Source organism: Acanthaster planci, linkage group LG15, assembly GCF_054643075.1.
Source record: "Acanthaster planci isolate LZ-2023a linkage group LG15, COTS_SCS, whole genome shotgun sequence".
Lineage (NCBI taxonomy): Eukaryota > Metazoa > Echinodermata > Asteroidea > Valvatida > Acanthasteridae > Acanthaster > Acanthaster planci.
Window position 1 is genome coordinate 12,633,581 of NC_141791.1, and position 25,001 is coordinate 12,658,581.

The following is a 25,001-nucleotide window of genomic DNA, read 5'->3' on the forward strand; positions in this document are numbered from 1 at the left end:
TTAGAGATCCTGATTGCAAGGGTGCCAACGTAGTTCAGCAACCACAGCTCAGATAAAGAACCCAAGTACCCGGCCTGGACAGCGACAGATAATACCGTGCTCAGGGAACAGACGGTTAAAGATGGGCTGATACAGGTAATAACCAGTATATAGATGTTTGTTAATGGGACAAGCTATTGATTATTCACACCAAAGTATTCGTTGTATGGAGGTTTTGCACGGCAGCCATCTTGAATGTCGGTGCTTTTGTTCCATATCAGTAGACCTTTTGTGAGTACCCTAAGGAACAAAGCATTGACCTGCAAGTTGGCAGCAGCCTGAAATCGTTATTAGCTCCAGCAACCAATCTGTAGTAAACAGTGGGATTAACTCACAGGGTTTGTGAACGGCCAATTCGCCTCACATGTCGCTGAATTTCGTCTTCTTTTTGTCATCTTACTGGTTAAGTACAGTTAATTGATTGAGGCTGAATGAGGTACATCCAAATCAGCCCTTACGAGTCTTTTAAATCTAATTTCTGAAATGGACGAGGACGAAAAAGGTAGAACTTTGGACCCAGTTTGGATGCTTCCAAGTCGGCACTAATGAGACCACGAAGTCACGCATTATTTGCATACATAAGCCATTAGGCACTGTTGCAGTCAGCGTGGGTGCCATACTGACTAATAAAAGGTTGCCAAGTGCCTCCTGGAGCAGTCATTAACAACGCGTAGACAAGAGTGAGCTCAGTTAGCATTTGAAAAGCGGCAAGGGATCAAGTGAAAGAAATGGACTCATCAAGGCGGCAGAGATATGATTGGCCAAACCAGTGACAAGTTAATACAGCTTAATAATTGTCTGCGACGAAAGTGTCTAGGTATCGGAGAGCAATCTTTCTAGAGCTCTCTATGGCATACATTGCGTATAAAGTTCTCCAGACTGTCGCCAATCCCTGTTAAATGGATGGTTTCTCACTGTAAGAACCTTCTGAACATCCTTGATAACCAGGGGACCAACCTGACACTGCACAAATGCCGAAGCTAGATTTCAAACCATCAGCGCACGAGCTGCAGATTATCCAACGCTTGTTGGCTAATACACCAACTTCGTGTAATTTTCTGGTTCCCATGGCTCTATTGCTACACCAAGTGACTGTTGTTGAAATTGAAATGACATAACACTATCATCAAACCAGATGAGTTCGCTGTGCTATTCAAGTCCCTTGTATACTATGGGCTCTATTTAGTAACCGCATATTTTTACTACATTAGTGACCAACCACGCTTCACAATATTTTAAAGGACACAGGATTTCAAATTCTTAGAGGATCATTTCCTAAATATGTTAACAAAATAGGCTGGCTTGCTCTCGTCCATCCAATGCATACGGTAATGCACGCAAATGCGTGGCTTTACACTGCAATATAAAACGGCAGTTTTTGAGAGAGTACAAAAAGTCCATATTTTTCTAGAGGCCAATTATAGATGAATCTCATTGTGCTCCCTTTGAAATTCCAAATGATGCGTAAAAATCACACTCTTTGTCCATTCAAAAAAAAATTACTGAAAGCAACACAAGAACGCTCATAAAATAGCCAGGCACCTTGCCGTTCAAGAGTGCACAACGACTTGAAACAGAGTTGGGAAGCACGTCACTCGAATGACCATACAACTTCCAAAGAAGAGGTTCTGTGTGGCAGCCATCTTGCTATTTGCGTCAGAGCTGTTGGTCTGTATGCACAAAAGGTGCACATCCCGTGGAGCAAAAGAAATAACTTGCAAGATGGCTGTCAAGCAAAGCCCCACAAGGCTTGGGAAGTCTTCAGGCTGGTTCACACTTGGCGCCAAAGGGAACAGAAGCACGAACTTGTGACGTCAAATCCAATCTTTGCGCTGCGAATTCGCAAAGGTTAAACCACGGACCACTTACACAACACATCTTAACTCGAGATAATTTTTTTTGTTGCAAATCTCTCGCGGCGTCACATTTGGTTCGCTTTAACATTCGCCTGTAGTGTGAGCCGGCCTTTGATCTATAGTACCAAGGTGAGCATGCCTCGTAGTTATATGGTAAGCGTGACCGCAGACGAGGCTACTGTCCGTTTTCATAATCGTGTCTTGTTAATGGCCACTTGTTTTTCTCCACCCACGCTTTCTAAAATGAGTAAGATGCACACATCAATGTCAGTGTCACTTATGAGAGAAATAAACACTGTGAATGGAATTTAAAAAGGAAAAATCGTCCGCTGATGAAAAGTCTTCACAGAAATTTGTGTAAACAGAATGTTAATAACGTAAATTGGGTTAAAAAGTTCCAGATTATTAGAGTTGGCCCGAACAAAATTAATGAAAGGAGCGGTACCCGGGCCGGAGCTCTACCAATTACTAAACGACCCATAGCTCATGCTGATGGTTCCTCGAAACCTTGCAAACGTTGAAAACTTTAAAAACGCGCGAAACGACGAGAGCATGTAAAGGGCTGGTCTAGTGGTTAACTGGCCTTTGAGTAATTGGCTGCAAGCTCTACCTGCCACTGTCAAACCGCCTCTCATTTCATTCAGTGGGGTCTTGGTTTGTGGTTGGAGACTAGGATTGACATGGCAGGCTTTGAGTGAATACTTCGCAATACATGCAGCTTAGCAACCAACATGTTAACGACGCCCAAGAGCCTTCATTTCACCCTCTCACTCCCGAATAAAGCGAATATGTAATAGTCAACAAACCTGGCAAAGAGTAATCATGTTTGACACACTAAATTCATTTTGTTATAGGACATACAGTGCATTTATGTACTTACCTAAAGTAACATTAGGCAGTAGGTCCTGCCTCACATTGATGAGTTCGATGGCGTAGACCATAGCGTACATCCACTGCAGACCACGAGGGCTGATCTCTTGACACTCGCCGTCTTGCTCCGAGTGGATATCAAACAGTCCCCCGAGGATGAAGTCCCCCCGCCTGGTGAAGCTGGTCCGGGCCTCGTCCTGCACGCCGCCGGCACCATGGAAGGGCTGGGCGCCTCGCAGCGGACCCCCTGGCGTCGCGATCGCAGTCACATGATCAGCTCCATGGGTGGAAAGAAGAATGTGGAAACTCAGTGCAAAGAACGTGACCAGCACCGACACTGAAAACAGTCGAGGATGAGAGCGGCCCGTGTGATAGTTGAGATCCATCTTGAAGCATGTTGGCCAACTCTCTTGAAAATTGAGTATGTTCCTTTCCTTTAATGCCGCTCCTCACAGCACAAGTACATAAAGCACCGGCACGGGCTAATTCTAACCCGACAAAATTCTGAAGGGTACTTCCTTCCTATTTCACTCTCGATTTATAATGCTGTCGCTTGGGTAGCTCAACAAGTGAACGTGGTCGCACGACTCGTTCCATCAGCACCAATCATCTTTTGTTACGGCTGACATGCACTAAGTGCTTTCTTCGCCCGATTGTTCCTCGCGGAAGAGATGGAGCATAAATCAACTCACGCGCACGTAAAACGGCCTGGTCTACCTCGGGCTAATAAGGGACATCACTCGGTGAAGGAACGCGACCGTCCACCCTGACTCCTACGGGGAGACGTGGCTACCACTGAAGCTCGTCGGTCGCAAGTATTGCCCTTTCACGCGCAGAGTACCCGTTGAAAGTTGCTGCAGTTGCCAGTCGATGCGCGCGCTGATAACACGTGACGAGTCTATCATATATTAACCACGAAACTTGTCAACCATCAATCCACCTGTAGGGTAAAGCATGGGAAAATCACCGTGTCCTTGTTAAGTGGTACACGTACATATATTGAACGTCAGAAAATGTAGCTCAAAGTAAAAATTCAACTTAAAAGGATTAGATGGAGGCTATACTGTGCAATCAAAGGAGAAATTTCCGCAAGGGTAATGTTATTAGATTTATGCACGTGTATGAATGAGTCTCACGCTGAACGCTTTTTTCCCCCTTTGACTTTAGGTAAAACAAAGGAGGCTTGTCTCATCTTCACCGCCTCCAACTGAGCTTGTGCTCTGCAAACTGACGTGTACTGGACGTGTGACATTTTGCCACCACGGGTGAGTAGGCTCCTGGCAGCGGCGCGCATGTCTCAGATCGGCGAACACTGACCAGACAGTGTTGTCGTTGCACTAAAATGGGTAAGGAGAATATGGGAAATCTGCAGGAGTCTCAAAGACTTAAGCCTGCATCCCTTTAACCAATGTCAACACCAAATCTGTCTTTAAATTTTGTTTAATGATTTTAAATATTTTGACATCAAGGTAAAAGATAGTTTCAACGATGTAATCGGGGGCTGTCAGGGAGTGAGTTATCAAAATAATGACCTGTTCATCTACAAAACTCTACAACACAGGTCTGTTAAATAAAATTCTTATTCTTACAAATGGGTCATTAGGGAGACATTTTGTGGTAAATTTTTCGACCTTAAGGAGACATCGGTCATTAGGGAGACATTTCAATGTCTCCTTAATGCCCCATCTACCAGAAGGAGACCGAATTTTATCGTCCAAATTTTAAGAGATGATAGATTAGGGTTTAAATTGACCACATACAAAGTTTGGCTCATTTCAGATTAGGGAATATTTAATTATGGGACAAAGTTTGTGTACGTTCTTACGGGAATGTCTCCCAAGTGACCCATTTTCGGTAATATTTAAAACCCCAATTACAGCACAGGTAAAAAAAAGAAAAAAGATTCAGATAAAAATTTACAATGAAAACTGATAAAAGTGGCTGATAAAAATCCCAAGGGCAGAGCTAGAGTAAAAAAATAATGCAGCACGCCACTGATGAATTTTGCCGTGTCAATTGTCATCAATGCTGTTCGATCAATACCTCTGTGATATATGCCCCACTTTTTTGCAATCATGCTTCATGGTAGACTGCAAAGTGTCTAGCTGATGACCAACTCGATAAATAATTACGACGCGCTATCAAACCCGTCGTTGCCACTGGTGGGGAAGATTGTGACCCGAATATGCTTCACGTTCCGCTGAATAAAAAAGCAAAAAGAGCCTGAGTGCGCACATGCCAGGAATAATGTGAAGTGCCTGCCCCCTCTCCCCCCAAATGGTCTTGGTGTATTTATTCAGTAGAGCTGGTAAATAAGCGTGAAGTGTTAAGTGCTACCAAGACGACCGCAATGACTTACCCAGGCAGTTTTCGTGGCAATTTATGATTTTCCAGTCAGTATAAAGAACGCAACTACGTTACCTTCCAGTCACGTGGTACCTTCGAGACCAATATTCACAAACTTTTGGTGAAAAGATATTCCAATTTCCCGAACACAGTAACGTAATCGCTCTCAGGTTTGAACCTTTCTAAACTTCATTTAGCACCCCTATGATAGATATAACACTTCTTGAAGGAACCATGTTATGGGAAGTTTATGACTTCATTCTCACTGACAAGTATTTAAATCCCTTGGTATACTTGCAACACATACTAACGTGCACGAAAACCAGTTGGGCTGAATATCCACTGAATGTTTCCTTTAAATTGGCCCCCTCAACTAAGGATACACAATACTAGCAACGACTGAAGGGTGAATAAGTTATCGATGGTTGCCAGTGGAATACCTGAGTGTCTTCAGCCACCTGTGCTACATAACCTTAGAGTGAGCCAATCCTGTACTTCAAAAAGGCAAGACTATTAGAGAACAAAGCGCGCGTGCGAGTCGGCGTATATGGTCGCGCTGGGAGGGAACGTCTTGCACGAGCGTACTGCGATTCCTGAATGACAGCGGTAGCGTTTCGTTTGTGAATTTGACCTCAGGCTTCGAATTCAAAAGTTTTGGTGCCGATACCGAAGCTGGAAACGGAGCTGGGTTGGAAGTTGGAAAGTGGCTATCATTTCAGAGTAAGCCTTAACCTGCCTGTCAGTCTCATGATGTTGACGATGGCGTTGTAAACAGTATTGGCCACGATCAGTTTTGTACTATTAATCCATATACAAAGGACACCGCTATAAAGAAAAAATTCCGCATTGTACGTCCAATAATTATGTGAATGTTGACCGTTTGTCCCAGGTTAATCGTTTTAAAAAGGAAAACTATCAGGTTAAGTGCATTCAATCATCGCAGTAAAACCGATTGCATCATGGCATTTTACGAAGTGAAATTAATGGCGACAGAGAAAAATTGCAGATCGTTTCAAAACGACCCAAAACTGTACAGCTTACATTGTAACGTAAGAAGACACAAAAATTATAATAATATAATTACATGATTTACAGTCATTGCAATCTCACTACTAGCTTAGCTCGTTTATTTTAAGAATTGAACTATTTAGTGTGAGTTCTGCCCCATTTCACATTATATATTGAAGGGGAAAAAGCAGGTACAAGTACACAAAAGACGCATTGACAGGCTAAATAAAATTGATTGATTAAACCGGTAAAAATGGGCCGTTCAGCCAAGAAACGACCTAAAACAACTAGTAATAGCACCAACCGGGATATGCAAACACAACTTCAAGGATTTGCATGTGGGTTTTGTAGTGCTATCTTCTCCATTTGAATGGAGAGTACGGGAAGAGTTGGTAATTACAAGTCAATGCCACCTGCGCCACGCACTGTTGGCAACGAATGATCTCTGTATACCCTAGTTTACGACTCAATTCCTTGGGAAATCAAGCAATATCATTTGAGAAATTAGCGGTCCATGGTACGATTCGTAAGCAACATATTTATTCTTCTTATGGGCGGATTATGACCAAACCAGGTTTCACTGTCTCAATCTACTATCTGTAATCCTGGGTTGGAATCAGTCCTTGCATTAGGCTGATTTAAAACCCTGTTGGGTTTCAGTCTGAGAATTGTTGATTTCTAAATACTGTCGTCTTATCACACATTCTGTTCCTTTTCCAAGAGTTTTTAAAACTTTTCAATTTACATGTATTTCGGAAGTTTCTCGAATTTCTTCCAGGGATTACAGTGACACTTTAATACACACCTGCTATCGAGTTATGGGGACAGGGACAACACACGCGTTGAATTGTAGACGTTATTGAGGTCAGAAACGTTATGCGGACATTTTTGGGCCCCATAACCTGGATCCAAATTTTCTTTTTAAAAAAATTGTCATATTAATGCGAGAAAGGCCTATCCACACACAAGAATACAGTTAAAGTTTTAGTTAAACCTGCGCTATACCGCTTTGGTATTTTTTTCCGTGCATATTACTGACCACGTACATGTTGTCTGGACCGCCAGTTTTATTCGCTGAAATCTTCCTAAGTTCTTTATAAATCTCCCAAGGATAGATTTTAGGAGGGTCTGACACACTAGGCCAATGTGCAGGTAAATTGTTCAAATTATTAGGCTCCTAGGTTTGAGAGAAGTTGGCAAGATAATTATCAATGACGTTAGCAATGAGTTTAGTATTACTTAAATCAATACCATCGATGTCAATAGATAAATCAGTCTTCATGTTCGCTAGGTAACGAATTTCTTTGTGCCATCGTCCAGGGTCAATTTTCTTTAATATACGTACTCGACCAGCATAGTACAGCTGCTTAGCAGATTTAACTTGACGAGTAACCTGGTTTCTGAGGATACGATATCTGACTCTATCTCCATTACTGAATGTGTTTTGTCTGCGCAGTGTTATTTTCTTAATTCGATCATTAAACCATACTAATCAGTATGGAAAAGAGGGGCAAACAACTATATCTGAGCTTGATGCTGATCGATTACTTTTGGCGTCCACCTGTCTGAGTCAAAAGCCATTTTACTGGCCTCTCGCTGTGGTGGGATTCAGTGCGCATGCGCAAACACTAAGTGAGGACATGAACATACGTGATGACGTTCATGATTTGGCGTTCTCCTCGCTTCATCACTTAGGCAGACAGTGTAAAGGGCTGTTTGCACAGTCTCAGTAATTACATCTTTTGTCACTGTTAATCTCATTTCCAAAGTTCTTTTCCCATTTCATGGACATTTTGATACCTGTTTGCCAAGTATTTATGCTGAAGTAAAAGTGCAATGTTAAAAAAAAACGCCTTTTCAATAGCAAAGTCTGCAAAAACGTAGGATATTTTGAGACGTTGCTGACGGCGGCTGTTTCAGTCTAAAGGCGCCTTTCCATCTACGCTTCAACACTTGCGACACGTGTTGCGTATTCGTTAGAATTGCTCCCGGAGCGATTTTGACGGCCGAACGCAACGCACACGTGTGTTATGTTATGGAGTCGATGTCAGTGTCCGTGAAAGTGAAACGCACGAACGCATCGTGTACGCAATACACCCAAACACGTGCAAATGGAAAGCCGCCTTAACAGACGATGCGCGTATTAGAGTTCTCTCAAATTATACTTTGCAGGACCGTCTCAAAACCTTATTTCACAGTTTAAGCAGGCCCCCCCCCAAAAAAAAGGGGGCGTCCTCGTTTTACAGAAAAGTTTGGGAATTCTAAATACTTAAAAGTATATTTGAAATGAAAATTGCAAAACAGATTTCTACTAAATTCATTACTCTGAAGGGGTGTGAAGGGTTGCCCGAGTAACATTAGCGTCAAGGCTTTTCAAGGAGTGAAATAATCATTACGGGAATTAACGCTCTTTTTAATCCGTAAGACTGAGCGATATAATGAACAGCAAGTTGCCATCTCGAGTGCATTCCTTCCGTCGACAAATCATTCAGGGGAGACGGGAGACGGGAGGCCAGAGGACTGCTCTCTCGATCCCTGGTCTCTTAGGAATTCAGGGCCCGGGCGATTACAAAATGTGGGATAATTGGATCCCATCTCTGTCGACTCTTGGGACTCGCGCATCGCATGGACGCTATTAGCGCAGTGGATTAAAGGCCATCCTGAAATAAGGGAGATAATATGAATCGATGCGTGTCTCCCTTTGACGCGACATTATTAAGTCCCCGTGCGTGTGCTACTCAATCTCGAGTTAACTGATGAATGTCCGTTTGTAAAAGTTCGTTCCTGTGTATCCGCTCTCACTTTAAGTGTAAATAGTGATGACGCGAACCAATTGTTAACGTCCCACAAATTAAGAAGAAATTAAAGTACGGAGCGAAAAGCAAAACAAAATCAAAATGGGCGCGACTGTCAAAGTCCGATGTCTGTAACGGTGGTCAACCTAATTGTTCCAATTGGAATGAGCCCCAATACCTACTACAAATTGGATTCTATATAGTTAAACCAACTCCGCTGTTTTTGGTTACGCCCAAAAGCTGCCAATATATATTTCCAGATCGTGGCAATAAAAACGACAGAAACCCTTCCCCATAAACAGGTATTATTCGGTCCAGTAAGAAACTAACTTGAATTATGCATGACCTGTTGCTTTTCAGGTGCAGGGCTTCGCGATTCGGCGAGCAGCAATTACTCTAAGCAAACACAATTATTCCAGCTCCTAGCTAGACGTGAAGGTAAATGTCACCCTTTCACTTGCAGCGATTGTCGTCTGCCTGCTTGGATTTCTTTCAAAATTGGATTTTTATGAACAGTTTTCGCGATAGGCAGTTTCTCTTTAATCCATCAATTACCGGTAAACAGCTGTCGCTAAACACTGCTCGAAACCTCAGAAATTTGCTGAGGCGAATATTGCACACCATGCTGCACAAAATGCGAAGGCAGTCATCTGTGGAAGTCCAAAAATGATCAAACCACGGATGATCAGGTGTGTCCTAGACGAAATGGGCACGGCGCTGTCGAGTCAGCATGGAGATCAATGAGTGCGTCAGTTAGGTGGGCTTTCAACAAGGCATGACATTTTCCTGCTTTGCCTTCCATAACGCATGATCACTGCCTCCGAGCATCAAACTTAACAAACGCTTGATATTTCGGTCTCCTTGGCGCCAGTTTGGATTACGTGCCTGTTTTCTCTTTATCAAGAAAAGTCGTTTCGCTTGCAACGGGTGATGCTTTCGAAGGTTTGTAGTGGCAACAGCATACGCACTGAGGTGATTTGAGGTAAATCACCTTGATGTCATGTGGTAAATGGCAAATGTGACGGCGGCCACAGAGCATCATTATTTGTATTTTTAGTAAAAATAAGGAACCAAAGGTCTATCAAACCGACTGTTTAAAGCCTGTATCTATCAGGACAATAACAGCGCTTTGCACGATTGCTGGTGGCAGGTCTATGCATTGACAAAGGAGACTTTCGCTGCTCTATGGTCCAGGCAATATTGTATGGCACAGTTCGTGAGTGCTTTTCCGCATGTGCTCTATCCAAACCTTGACATTTAACCGCACGATTTGTCGGCAGGGCCCACAACTCACACCCACCTCAAATGCGCACATCCAGGTTGGCATGATTTACAGTACACGCACGTACATGTACGTGAACTGGAGAGTGCAAGTGGCAATGAACTCTCCGCAAATCCGTATCTACGTGCATGTAGCCTTGGATGATGGGAATCGTTTTCAGTTTGTTGGTGCAGTGCAGTTTGCCCGAAATCGCAAAAAAGAAAAAAAACTTTCTCGTGAAATCTGCCAAAAGTTAATCGATACTTGTTACCTTACCACTGGATATCACTTCCACTATGATAACCCCCCCCCAGTGTAGTCACGTTCCTACAAAAGTAAATTCCGGTAGCAAATAACTTTTTTGTAATACTGTAGTAGAGTTAGGTAAAAGTCCAGAGTTTACTTGACTATGTTGAGATCATTACCGTGACCACGGTTAATGTATGGACAAGTGTTTATAATGTTCATAACCGGCAATAGAATAGCGGCACAGTAGCATTTGAGAAAGCAAGGGTCATAAGTTCATCTAGAAGCAGTAAGTCTTTCTTCACTAAGCTTTCACAGTCCCTGCGGGCACACAGCACGAGTGTTAACTGACTATGCTGGATCCGACTTATCAAGGAAAATTTACTCTAACATAAAATAAAGATGGAGCTCACAAAATGGCGTCACAGGAAACCAATGTTCGCTGTTACCACTCTTCATTTAAGCGCAACGGGCTAATGGTCTAGCTTTCAGCTACGGATCGAGAGGAATTGAAAGTTGTTGGTGAAAAACGGAGATTTGGGTGAAAAATTAGTGCAAGAGATACAATAATAGAAAGCTGTGATAAACGCAGAGTGATGTGCAGCTGGTACACTAATTTTATAGAGACATTTACCCTGGCTACCGGATTTTTTCAACTTCCGCTCCCACTTCCGCTAACAAGCGTGGCCTACGTTTTGATATGCACAACCTGGCTGCCTTTCACCACGCTTATGTGCATGGCACCCAGAATACGGCAAAGTCAGAGCGCATGCCTCTGGCGAAACCATACAGAGGCTGGATCAATCTAGGTCTTTGAATCTAACTTTGCATTTGATGCTATTCCAGTATTCTGAACACTTTGCAGTTGGCTATTCAAAGAACAGTGCATTTTCTGGATATATGTAGGCCTGACATGGCCTATGTAGCAAACCATTCGAGTTTTGGGCTGATGTGAAGCTGTTTGCGTCACCTGGCAGTCCCGTGGCGCAAAAAAAAACACACATGGCGTTTTATAAGGCTTCGGGGGACTGTTGCATAGAGCATATCTATGGACTTTTCCCGTCCAGACTGCATGCGCATTCAACATCAATTGTTGTCACAGAAAGCCGACAGTTTGCCCCTGCGATGCAGAGCCCCAAGGGGAAGAATACATAGCGCAAACAAGATTATCTGTAAAATTTAATGAGTAACGTTGCAGGTGGGCATTCGCGACAGCTAAAACAAACTGAACTACGTGAACTGAGTCAAACAGAACCAACAGGAAAAACTTACCTCAGCATTTGTCCTCACCCGTAAATGTGCAATGTGTATGAGGCACTGCGACTTTCATGTCCTTTAGATTTCGAAGCAGCAGATAAGCCTATTATCCAGCTAAGTACCTGCGTTATCAGCAATTGCTGCCATTATATACATACCCCACATTTATAGCGAAACTGTGGAAACCTGCATGAGCGTAGAATCCGCCAAATGACGGGATGGACTTGTTAATCTGCCATGCTAAATTGAGCTAGTCGTTACTGCCCAAGCCATGCGCGTAACATAATAATCCACCTTTCCCCTTGGCTCGTCTGGTCCCTCGTACATGCGTCATGACCCAAGTTCAAAGAATACCAGTGCGAACTTTTCCACTGAATTTCTTTTATTCCATTGTCTCCGTCCAAGTGGAAATGTGAAAGGGCTACTGAAATGGCACCTCCCGCTTTGCTTTGTGAACAATGAAGAAATAATGGCAGAAAGAGAACATGCCACGATGTACGAAACCACCGTCTCCCTGTCGGTGATTGGGTATTGACAGACGTATTTGTTGGGTAGTGTTTTTTTTTGGGGGGGGGGGGGTTCAAGGCCAGCGGGTGTAGCACATGGCGGAAGTTAGGCACAGTTATTTTCTTCTGATAAAAAAAAAACACGTGAATTTGTCGATGGCAGGCCACGTATGTTTCAGAAGGAAGTTATTAACTGCTCGCGTCCCATTTTAGGGTCATTTGCACACGGATACTGAGGGCCATGAGAATTCGTGCCAGGCAAGCAGCTGCTTCATTTCATAAAAATTTACGTTTTATTTTCACCTTTTGGAAATAAAAATACCTGCCCAAAATATTTTCACGGTAAGATAAGGCCTTTTCCTAACGTCTTTCGAGAAAATAACATTGAGAAATAGTACTAGAGTCGTCAAAACTAGTACTTTTTGTGGAAAGCTCTTTACTTAAGCGGTAGTTTGTTTCGGTGTTGATGCGATTTTTGAAGGCTCGAATCGGAATTCAATGTTTTCAAAAGTGTACTGTGGTGAAGAAAGCTGTGAAGGTTTTAGATTTACTGACGGTTTTCCGCTAGATTTTTATCTCTTCCCGACCCAACTCAGCACCGGGGTTTAAGCCTTCTAGAGCACACACAAAGAGTTTCAATGTGATTGTTTGTTAATTTTGAGCAAACGAAGTTTTCAAAACGAGAAGGCTCAACAGACGATCAGCAAGTTGCTAAAGCCAATTTCGTACGGTTCACGAGGGTCTGGTCAAGTAACCGCCACGCACGGTTAAAGTCGTTAATTTCCACAAGTCGAATGGGAGTGAAACATAGGTCAGACGTCATGTTAGGCAGGCTCCGCAGTTCTGCCTGTAGAATGTATCTTCATCTAAATTATTTCACTTCAGCAGGGGACGGTGTACTTGACTTGCCCGTTCAAAAACAAAAATTTGCCCCGTTTTTATACACAATGAAACATGAAAACACTGCATCTAATGAGATAACCACCAGTTTGGGATGTTTTTCCAACAAATAATTCAATGCTTGCATCACCTGTTTTGAAAATCAGGGTCTAGAAATTATAATAATAATGAGTTTTTCACTGTATTGATTTGGCTTCTGTCATCGTCCTGCGCCCGCTGCGTAAATTCCCAGTCCATGTGCAAACTGTCATGAACAGCCAAGCTGTAGGCCTACGCCTATTACCGACAACTGAAGAATGTTAATTCCCCCGTGGTGGTTAGTTATTGTGTTCTTGTTACATAAACCCAACATGTAATTTACATCATCTTCACTTCACACAACGTACGACAAGATGTACTCATAACTTGTATACAAGGTCTCGTATCGTTATTTGGCTCGGAGTGGTACAAAGAGCCTCTTAAATTTGAAACAAACTCAATGTAGAAACTCTGTCATGGTCGCAAGCGCGGAATTTATTAGCTTGAACATGATCATGCCCACGGCACACAATAGGGCTAATGTACGGAGCGCCCGACCATGTTATTGTTGTAGATTTAATGGCATGTATATACGACACCCGAGCCCCGTAAATATCCCATAAACAATGGTTCATATGGCATGCATAAAAAGGACTTTGCAGTCTTCAGTACTGCATTAGTTGCCAATGGTTACCATTCATGTTTTCATCCTAAACAGACAAAAATTTTCCGAAGGGAATCGTTTCAGTGCACTGAATACTTAAACCGAGCGCATGATACCGGGATAGCCTTGATCAAGGCGTTGGGCGATGATTTTGACAAAGAGTCTCAGGATCGGTCCACAAAAATTAATAATTGGTATTTTTCGGGAGGCACGATTTATATGAAGGCTCTAGAGTAGCTATGAATTATTCATGATGGCATAACCGCATATCGCTGAGCCCCCCCCCCCCGTTTTCGCCCAGAAGTGGATGAAAAACAAAAAAAATTAAACCCAGAAGACACCGACCCTACAAGGCAGTTTTTCGACTCGGCATCATGATTCGGACAGCTGACGCACGTACGTACGTGGGGTTATGTTCACCTATACGCACATGTCTGCGGTGGATAGCCTTTGTGAGTCTGTGAACAGGGAATTCGTTGTGCTCCGCCGTTGTACTGGACAAGGGTGGCACCTTGTTTGCCGTGGTTTGCGTGCGTACGGCCGCGTAAACCGCACTGGAGAAAGCCATACCGGGACAGCATCCGATTTATTGCTTCTGACTGACAGTGATTAACTTTTTAAAAAGACAGCCATACGAAGCACAGTGCGCATACACATACGGGAGGAATCGCATAATACTACATAATACGATCCTGTTGCCATCAAACAGGTCTCTGAAAAAGGAGCATACTTTTACTACCCAAGCAGATCAGCACTAATGGTAAATCTTTTCTGAAGCATGACCAATTTCGAATGTGCACAATTTAAATGATGCTAAACCGTTAACTCAGATGGACTATGTTCATGAGGTGAGAATCCGCACGAAAAGCACAACATTTGATACATTATGCTTTAGTTCTGGGGCTCATCTTTTATTTTTATGATAATAGAGTTAATGGCTGTTTATAGAAACGGCTATTATCGTTAAAATAAGAAGATGGTAGGCAAAATTACATGACTCTGAATCGGTCTCCGATGGACCGAGTTCGACAACATCGTTTGTTCACTTCGTACCAGACGGTAGAGTATAGTCAATGTGAGATTTGATGAGGTTCCGGTAAGCTTGTTGGAAATATAATGGTTAATAGTACCCATGTGCTTTTAGTATTATTTGAAACTCGGCTTTGTCGTGTTGGATGGACGGGGGAACGCGGCTCCAACTGCCGTGAACACAACGCTTAAACGCTGTTCACCATGTGGTTTCCAACTGCCTGCTTTAATATTTGGGAGTGAATCAAGAACCTTCATGATCAGACATAGTGGACTTAAGTACGTAACTTAATTAAGGTTATAATGTGCATAAACTTGGGGAAAATTTATTCGGTGCACTGGACTGGTTCCCGTCCCTATATGGACCAGTAGCTAGCTGCGGTTTAACGTTTGCGATGAGCCCTGTCAGTTTAGATGCTGAATATTTAAGTTTTTGTCAGGCCAGTAGCAATGCATTAACATGAAATAGATTCAGCGCGTAGGCGAGTGAAACACTAGTACCTATCCTTGCTAAGCCTCTGTTGATTACAGTGTGGTGATTTATTTTTCAGTGATTATCACTGGTAAATTACTTAAGGGCAATTTATTTCAAATCAGTGGTTATTAGGTTTAATTTTAGATAAATGAACAAGTTATGGTGAAGTTATTTTTAGTAACGAAGAAGAAAAAGCAAACTATGCTATCGGCTCCTGCTTGATTTGTGCGTTGAGTGGGCATCGTTTCCTCGTTTACATACACCACCCAGAAGGATTCTGCCTGATTTATTACCCGCTACCAGTCCCTATTACGCACGGGAAGGGAACCAGTCTATCGATGCACCAGTCCTGGATGGAACATTAATACTAAAGACACGATCATAGAGATGACTATTCGCCTGGTCACACTCCACCTTCACTTAGCTGTAATAGGCAATAGGCAACGTAATAGGCAATCCGAGGACACCGTTGTGAGCCACTGCTGACAAGGGGGTTTCGGTTACGCCCAGTATGTGTAGGACGCGGTAGTACTGGTGGGAGCACATAGTACCCACGAGCAGGCCAGGGTTTGCCACGTACTTAGGTTTCCTTTGTTTGTGCACAAATCGCGACAGCAGTTGGATGAAAAAAACTCCAAGAAGTGCACGGCACAATGGTAAAAATATTCGACTCCCAAAAAGAGCAAACCGTGCACTAAGAGTCATTTGTGCAATAGTAATTCAAGTTGCCGAATGGATTAAGAATTCACTTCCCAAAGACGTATAGAATAGGCCTAATAGTCTCACTACGGTCCTTCAACGATAACTGGATATAGGCATTTCCATTTCCAAATCAGCGAAAGCAGAAGACACCTAACCTGTAACGGCTACAAATCTCCCGAGAGCGGTCCGGTCCGGTGTAACAGCAGCCACTTTCTTCCTCGAACACGGCTAACTTCCAATTAATATAATATCACTGATGCAAGCCTCACGAACTCTAAAGAAAAACAAGCCTGTCGCTGTTTTGTGTTAAACGTTTATCGCTTTCTAACCGATCTAAATAGTTAGAAGCCGAGGCTTAAGCAGGCCACTCTTAAGTCTTATCATCATGCGCGGTCCCCTGCCACAAAACGCAATCCGTACAACCTTTGATACGCTGTCCATATTACTTGTGCCGAGGTCGACCCAAGGCCGTCGATCGGTGATACGCGACAGTAGTACTCCCAAGTAATACTTTGTTGATCATGAACTATCGATTGCACTTTATATGGCCATTTGGGTAGGCATTTACATCTTTTTTCTATAACAAAATTAGTAACTTCATCTGTAAGTACGTCCTCGTCTAAACAGCTTGCCTGAGTCATTTTCTCAGTATTATGGTTTGTGACCGAAGAGACATCTATGCTTCATGCCTTGTCAGTTAGCAGACCAAATTGGATAATAAAGAGGGCCCTTCGTCTCTATGGAAGCTGATTTTCTTTCAGAGGGCAACTGGATTTTACTGTTGTAACTCTTTAAGTAAAACAGAGGAAAAGCGAATTTCTAAACAAACGGTCACGAAATTTTAAAAAGATGAAGGTGTCACAATGCCAATGAAATAAAACTGTGTATATCATTTTCTGAGTTTCTTTAGGGTCCCCGATTAACCTAACTGAGGGTCTCCAAATAACAATCGTACAAAATCTTGAGGCCTTGAAGTATGAAAAGGCAGTAGAAGAACAACAGGGGTTCCCCAGTTGGCAAAACATTTTTTTCCTTTACCATAGAGGACAGACAAACCCAGTGAATAAAAGATAGTTCGTGTCCTCGGTTCTTTGTGTCCTCGGTCGTCAGTCCTTTGTTCACTTTCTGTGCCTATAGTCTGTAGCAGTGTAGCAGTCTATAGGGTTCGTGTTGGGGTTGGTAAGCCTTCACTGGGTTAAGGGGACAACTTCGTTTGTTCGGCAAACTAGGACCGAGTTGTGCGGACATTATCTGTCCCCATAACGTGTTTGAAGCCTACAAAATAGGAGAAATGTCCTGTGTTTTGTCCCCACAAGTACGGAACGCCATGCCTTGTTAGCCCCCCCCCCAAGTCTCTGGTCTTTGAACGTGCAAAATTTTCAAAACAGCGCCCTCTATTTCCGCAGCGCCTGAATGTTCGCGAGTAGACTGACTGTACTCCCGGACACAAGTCCACAAGTCAGAAGGGCAAATTGTTCAAGGGAAACAGACTAACTGGTTGGTAGCTCTAGATCCCTTACGACTGCGTAATGTTGATGTCGAATACAAACAGTAGACCATGGGTAGGTTTAACAAAGTTGCAGCCAGCGGATCTACAACAATGGCGGCATGACGTGCAACGGGCTACTACGAGCCTTTGCTCTGTGATTAAAAATGCCACTCATTTCCGTGTCCGTTGTCAGTCTCCAGCCAACCCTACTCCCTCCTCCCCACCCCCCCAAAAAAGCATCGCTGCATCCATTCTGGAACTTTTGTCTAACCAGAGATCGGTCGAGTATTTGGGGGGGGCCTTACGTGGTAAAGTATACACAATTGTGCACTGTGGCGGAATAGTTAGTTTGACGTAGGACATCGGACATATGAATGTGTTTCTGCAGCAATATTTCATTTTCGGGATATTGCGAGAACGACCTTGCATCAACTATAGCTGCGCAAGCTGGAAACTGACCCAACGAATTCAGCCTGGGGCACGGCAGCTGTGGCAGTCCGCATTTAACTGAATAGGGTGACTCGGGGTGAAAAAGTACGAGGTCCATATGATCCCCCTCACAGTGAGATATTTTCCGTACAAACCAGTGTGAATATTTCTCCATGGTCCAACATCCTCCTATAGACAAAAACAGATAGTGAATGTCCAATATAGTATCGAACTAACTCCAGTCTCATCTGTTTACTTGATTGAATTTACCACGAAAGACAGCGTACAAATTAAAGGAACAACCACCGTTTCCTTCAGTCCTTACAGTTTTCTGTTTTTTGCCTTTTTTCGGGCTATTAGAAGTGTTTAATGCAGATATAATGTTATATTGCCGGGTCAATGAGAAAGTCCATAGGAAACAAAGGATTTTTTTCGTCGATATTGTCGCCCTTTTGCTCAAGTAGACATCAAAAGTAAGTGGGGGGGGGGGAAGAAGTCCGTAGAAGGTCATGTTATGGGAATAATGCAACCAAAGTCATCCCCCCAAGACCATCAAATCCACGACTATGTGTATATGAACCTGTCCAATCTGAAGGCTACATATATCGCGTTCCGAAGGCGATGAGCTTCAGGTAGTGAGTACTGACAAATTAGAGTGGTTCTGATTCCCCAGAGAATAGGCTTTCCTAGAAAGGAAATTGTGTTATTGCTTGCCATAGTCGGTGGCCAAGGTTGTTTCCATTTAGTTCTGGTTTATGAAGCACACGTCCATGTATTCGGTTACCGTTCGCAGGTAAAGTGCCGCGGGGAATTAGTGTGATCTCCACGCAGTCAGAAGTTAACTGATGAGCTTTCGCATTCAATCAGCTTTCTCCGTGCACATCCCGGGGGTAAAGCACCAGCAAAGTACCCAGTAGACAATCCAATCGACGGAGCAACTCCAGTGCTACATCCAGGTCTTGGATTCAAAGAGGACAAAAATGGAATATTCTTTCTGCAAATGAACTTCCTCATTTTTCAACAGTGAAAGAATCATACCACCAAGAAAGGTGATAGTACGTTTTCTAAACTGCTAGCGCTGTCGATAAAAAATTCTCAAGGAGTGGCAACTCGCTACCTCCTCCCCTTCCCTGCTGGATACGCCCCTTTGAGCAATTCTCCAACCAGCAACAAAAGTATCATCCCATGAGCAGTACGGATGTATGTGGGAGACTTGTACATTAACATACTTATCCATGCCTTGTTTATAATTATTAATTTATTTCTGCAGTGCAGATGTCATTTTTATCGTCCGGCAATAAGTTGTTGGCTTTGGAATATATTAAAGACAGCGTGACCTGCGACATTTTTTTTTCAGTTTGAAATAATTATGTTAGGTATATCGGGTAACATTCTTTGGTATATCTTCAGATCGTGTGATCGTTGGTTGAACAATTTTATCTTTAGTCCCAAGCTTTAACCGTGCCATGTTTTGTCAAAAATGTTATTCGTGCACTCCAGAAAATCCATTTAATTGGGTTTTTCCCAGCTTAGGGATTTTTTTTAATGTATTATAAATATATACACATTCTGCTGTCTATATTTCGTCATTTTTCCACTTTCTTTGTACAAAAAACTGCAATACTTACTATTTTGAAATATTATAATCTCGACAATTCAAATCACGGAAGGTATACTTATTAAGTATACCTTCCGTGATTTGAATTGTCGAGATTATAATATTTCGACAATTCAAATCACGGAAGGTATACTTATTAAGTAATTATTGCGATCACTTTTTCCATTAAATGCTTTCATTTAAATTTAATTTGGTTATGCTACAAGATTAGCAATTACACCTTTTTTTCGATAACCACACCAACATCACAAGCAGTAAAGCTACAATAATTTGTATTATTTCCAGTTCGTTTTTAAGGCGATGGCACCGCTGTCATTAGCTGGTCATGTTTTGTTTCTCCAGGCAGCGGTCGCTTTAGGAATTCTTGCAATCTTGCATCCAGTCTCTGCTCTGTCTTGGCTAGGGCCTGGTGTAATTTCCGTGCCCCACCCGCAGTGTGGGGCCGGGGTGGTAACAGCACCGGAGCCTCCCCGCTCGGAGACAAATCTGAATCGGGTAAGCCGTACGCTCTCGACCTGATGGCATCATTCATGAACTCGATGTGACTCATTGCCGATATTTTCCTCACTCGTGGGACAACGGTGCTGGGTCGACTTCTCGCGTCCGGAGAGGTAGGAGAGCCCGGTGAAAGGGCCGTGGGTCGGATAGTGACTGAGATTGAACGCTGGTGTCTCTGATGGTTGGCTCCTCCTGCGTTGCTGAGGAGGACGGGGCGGATTCCTAGCTTCTCCGCGCGGGTCAATAGTCGAGGTTTCTGAGGTTGTCCCGGAGAATTAGAACCCTCCTTTGAAGAGTCAACCTCTCCGTGTTGTGCTGGCAGGTCATCAGCCTGAGGTGCTCCGCCTCGTGCACTCTCTGCTGCGTTTCCCAACCCGTCGGGGGAAGATAGTCCGGGAATTTCCGACCCTGTGTCACCACGGTCACTCGGGCGGTGCATGCGCATCCCACGTGGGATCCGTGTTGGCAGTTCTTGGGGGAAATTAACTGGGCGCAAGGGCGAGGTTTTCATCTGATCCCTTGGGGAGGCAATTTCACTCGTGTGTACAGTGCTGTTTACGGGGGTCGAGTCCGCTGAACTTGTCACCGTATCCTCTGCGTGACGACGCCATCGGAGCGGTGCCGATTTTGGACGCGACAGTTGGGGCAGAGGCTTATTTTTCAAATCTGAGACACTGTCGCTCGTCTCCTGGTCGATTTTCAAGTTTTGGAGACAATCTTCAAAGATATTCTCACCGCCGGATTTGTCACTCTGAAGTGCCTCTGCTCTTAGACCAGTAATAGATGCCGTGGGTGTATCACGATGTTCCTGTCCCTTGTCCGCGCCGTCCATCGACCTGGACCGCGCCCTTCCGGGTCTTCCACCGGTATTCCTCTCGGTGTTGAGTGGACGGTCGCCCGCTGCGGTTGCCGGCGGTGGTCGCGGTCTGTTTTCGCGATTGGCCAGGCAGCTGTCCCCCTCCTGCCGCTGGAGGCAGGCCAGAACGTCCTGGGTGCTCAGCCGTCGTTTGAACAGATATACCATGTTCTTGTGCGCGTTGGCCTCCATCGACGCCAGGTGCTTCTGCAATTTCTGGGATTCCAGCTTGTTAGCCCTTTCGGTCAGAGCTGAGCGACTGTTGTCCAATGAGATCTTCCTCCGCCGTGCCTTGCTGCCCGCGTCCATGGTTGCTCTCGGTGGAAATCGCACTCTCTTCCCTCAAGTCGAAATGGCCTTAGAGGTGCTCTTAAAAGTCATTGACTGATTCATGACAGTTTCAGTCGACACATTAAATAATTTCTTATCATAAAAAAAAAATCACATTAATTTCTGGGGTGCTTTTGTGTGTTGCGACGCTGTTGTAAAATGTGCCCAGACTCGCTAGAATCCTGAACGTATAGAAAATTTTATTGGTGGAGATTCAGAGAACAAACAAGTTTGAAATGCCACAGTCAGCAATTTGATCACCAGTGGAGATCTCCTTTAGATTTACACCACTTGGATTTCCTAACAAAACGAATCTGAACCGGTCAACAATACTTCTGTCTCTTACACGATCTGTTTACCTAAAAGACTTTACCCTAACGACACTGCATAGCCACAGACTAGGGCAGTTTGGATTTAGAGTGCAAGACAAACTGACGAGGTCCCGCAAACAGAGACTGAATGCGCCTCGGATGAGAAAACCAAACAAAAAACCGTGGCTCGGGTCCCTATCTATGAACTTGATTTAGGAAAATCGCCCTTCACAGGATTGGCCTATTCAGATACTCCAGATAACAGCACAACGCGGTTTAGATCAGTACGCTTGTGATAAGGATGTATTATGTTCCCTATGGACGAACTTTGAGGTGTCTGTGATAGGAGGGTAAACTTATTGGATGCAAATCAGGGGGCATGAGCCACGCCCCCAACAACGACTTTACAAAGTGTAATTAACGACTGAGAAGAGAAACAGTCTTCTTGGAAATCGCCAAGACCTTGACCTGTGTAGCATGTTGCACCTTCATTCACTTCACTTAATTCATATTTATTATTTCTTGACTGAAATGAAATCCACATGTTTGGCCACTCCAGATAAGTGCAATTTAACTCGTATGGAATATATACATGTAATGAGTTTAGCGAACACAACAAACCTATGTACTGAAGAGCTGACAGAAATTCATTCCCTTCACTTTTCAACTCTTAGAGAGAGGGGAGCCTACTTAGGAACCGAATCAATCAGTCCGTCCATTGACATTAATTATAACCTGTTAGGTATTATTTTCAAAAGAAGCTGCTTCTCAGTGCGGTTTATGTTGCTGATAATTCAGCGAATGTTATCATAATTGTTAAGCAAAGACGTTAATAACATCTGAAAATTTAAGTTAAGAATGATCATTTGTCCATTGTGATTTATCAAATTTCTTAGTTCATGAATTCGTGAATTTTGTGTTTCAGTATGCATTATCATTTTCTCTGAATCGTGAATTGCATTCTCTTTGCACGGGCACACCCAGTATAAGCGTCGGCTTATTGTCTGAACTCCCCATGCTATAATAAATAAGTTCCTTTAAGTTTTTGCATTCACATGCACTGAACTACTTTATAAAATGGAAATTATCCTGAACCTTGTTACCATAATTAACATAACAACATGTTAAAAATAATATTAATAACATTATATTCTTTTATTTACATTTTGGTTTCTAGCCCAGCTAGCCTTAAAAAGAGATACATGAGTGTACAAACTTGTTCTGGTTGTAAAGAATCAAAAAGAGAAGACGAACCGATCAGATCATCTCTAATCTCCACATATTACATTCATTCAAATTCTATAGTCAATCCTGATCCCTCCATTTTTTCGCTGAAGAGGGCGTTCAGTTCTTCGTTCTGTGCAACGGTGAACATCGTCTTCCAGTCTCCAACAGTTCCTGAAAATGCAAGAGGATACAGCAGCAGAACGCAAGAGGTAAGTTGACACTACACAGTGCCAAGGTTGGAGACTTTTGGGAATGATTCATTGGTTCTCACCGCCCTAAAAGGGCACGAGGCAGGGCAAATGCATGTAATTTTTGTCGACTGAGTACTCCTTTGACAGAGTCAATTTGAACAACTGTTACGGGTCAACACGTGACATGAGCGCACTGAATGTATGCAGCTCAGGACAGCATGTAAACCACACTGATCTGTGGGTCAGTAGCTGTGGCGTATTCCCTTCACAAAAGTTTGGGAAAGGCACCGGCCCTCCCCCAGCGCTGCTGCTTGAATGCGTGAAAATGTTATGCAAATAGGTAATGCGCTACGAGATAAATGCGCTAATTATTAATGTACATATTACACCATGTTCAACAGAGAAACCTATATCGCAAAACCTATATGTCAACAATAAATCCTGAGCCGTGTGAATGATCAAAACATCATGAGGTGGGGCTTTATGGATCAGTCCAATGAACATTGTCAACCAACTCATCAAGACGTAGGAGAACACTGGACTTGGCCCCCTTGTCTCCTCATTTTAATATCTATAGAAAAGACCCTTTCTAGCAACAGGTTCGGTCGGTTTAATTTCTAAAAAAATCACACTACGTTTACCAATTCTTTCGAACTGGAGAAGCTCACCTTTCCTAAGAATCGAAGGGGCCCCTAAACCTCCTTTATCAGCAGGTGGCTTTGCCTGATCGTCAGGGGGCGCACTCTCTTGATCACTCGGTGGAACCGATGGTGGCGCTTCTTTGGCGCTAGGCTGAGAGAGGTTAAATCGCGCCTTCATGCTCTGAAAGCTGCAGAACTCGACCACCCGGTCCACTGCGTCATCCGACAGGTGCTTTCCCAGGAAATCGGTTATTTGTATGACTGCTCCCTTCTTGTCCTTTATCATCAAGAACCAAGTTTGGCAAAGTGTATGATTAAAACAAGATATGTCTTTACTATTTTCAATTATGCACACCTAACAAGTCACCAGATTTTTAAACAGTTTAAAACGGTCACTCCTAGTTCTCTCCAGAATCACACCATAATCACAAAAGAGGCACGTGGATAATGCAGTCTGAATCTTACGTGACTAACGCTGACCCACCATTAAACAATCTTTTTTCAGGTATAGCGTCTCATAGCTCTGGTTATACTTAATAAGAAATTTAAAAATTGAGAAGCCTGATTTTTTTAAGTGGGAAATAATTGTATCCCGTAGGGGCGAAATGTATGCAACACGCGCGCGTTTGGCGCAGAATGTGCAAAACCAACATTCGGTCATTTTATCAGTCTATCTGTCTATTTACCTGACAATTATTTTCATGTAAATAGACTGATCCGTTATAATCCCGCGGCTTCGGCACCCACGGTTATTTGGGCAATCACAACAGTGACTCTGATTAATGCCCGAGATCGATGCACAAAAAAGTCCGACCTGGTTGGAAAATGCAGTGTGGCATCAGAGAGAAACAAATTAAAGACATGCAACCACCAACCTGCACAGTGGGCGGGGCTAGATGGATCGGTGTAAGGCTTTTTATATACAGAGATCTTTGCGTGAAGAAGCTCTCTTGCGTGATGCTCTTACAATAAATTGAAAGGCATTCATACCCCCCCAACTTACCTTTATCATGTCCTCGTATTTCAAGAATAAGAAGTTTTTGTCATAGCGATGCTTAGTCCAGAAGTCCAAAACGTGGGGGAACCACGACCCAAACACCACTTGTGAATAAAGAAGAAAATAAATCGACAGAGATTTTTGTTTTAAATGTGTCATTTGCCCCCGGTTAGCAAAAAATGAGATAATCTCTGTGCATGAAGTGAGTGCTCTTATCAGTTCTACATGCGATGAATTTGCTCAGAGTAAACGTCTTTTACTTACTGCTCATTTTACCTTTCTCATCTGCTGGAACTGAAAAGCCAGTTAAAAAATTTTATACTCCTGTTCATTTGAAGTTAAGTGGACAGCGCATTAACGGCTCTCCAGAGTTCATACCTAATTTACAATAAAAGAGAGAAGACGTTGGGCATTCTCTTAAATTGTACATTATTATTAGAGA

General features: G+C 43.2%; 2 protein-coding genes and 1 long non-coding RNA gene across 5 annotated transcripts in view; 1 reads left to right on the forward strand and 2 right to left on the reverse strand.

Annotated features, from left to right (window-relative positions):
* Window positions 1-23,578, forward strand: LOC147796705 (uncharacterized). The gene is made up of 3 exons (XR_015427825.1): window positions 1-135; window positions 3,933-4,111; window positions 22,841-23,578. It is a non-coding gene; the product is annotated as an uncharacterized LOC147796705 (long non-coding RNA).
* LOC110981506 (metabotropic glutamate receptor 8-like) overlaps window positions 1-25,001 on the reverse strand; it is a 44,313-nt gene that overhangs the window by 12,564 nt on the left and 6,748 nt on the right. Inside the window, exons 1-2 of one of the 3 annotated variants that reach the window (XM_087146506.1) lie at window positions 11,837-12,082; window positions 2,776-3,705 (exon numbers count right to left, since the gene is read on the reverse strand). In XM_087146506.1, coding sequence (XP_087002632.1) covers window positions 2,776-3,151 — 376 coding nt within the window. In that variant the 5' untranslated portion in view covers window positions 3,152-3,705; window positions 11,837-12,082. Of the gene's footprint in view, window positions 1-2,775; window positions 3,706-11,693; window positions 12,083-25,001 lie in introns of those variants that run through there. The other 2 variants (XM_022239117.2, XM_087146505.1) reach the window with 2 other exon arrangements.
* LOC147796706 (sulfotransferase 1A1-like) overlaps window positions 21,995-25,001 on the reverse strand; it is a 7,079-nt gene continuing 4,072 nt past the window's right edge. The window contains exons 5-7 of the mRNA XM_087146507.1: window positions 24,566-24,663; window positions 23,590-23,839; window positions 21,995-22,901 (exon numbers count right to left, since the gene is read on the reverse strand). Coding sequence (XP_087002633.1) covers window positions 22,792-22,901; window positions 23,590-23,839; window positions 24,566-24,663 — 458 coding nt within the window. The 3' untranslated portion in view covers window positions 21,995-22,791. The remainder of the gene's footprint in view (window positions 22,902-23,589; window positions 23,840-24,565; window positions 24,664-25,001) is intronic.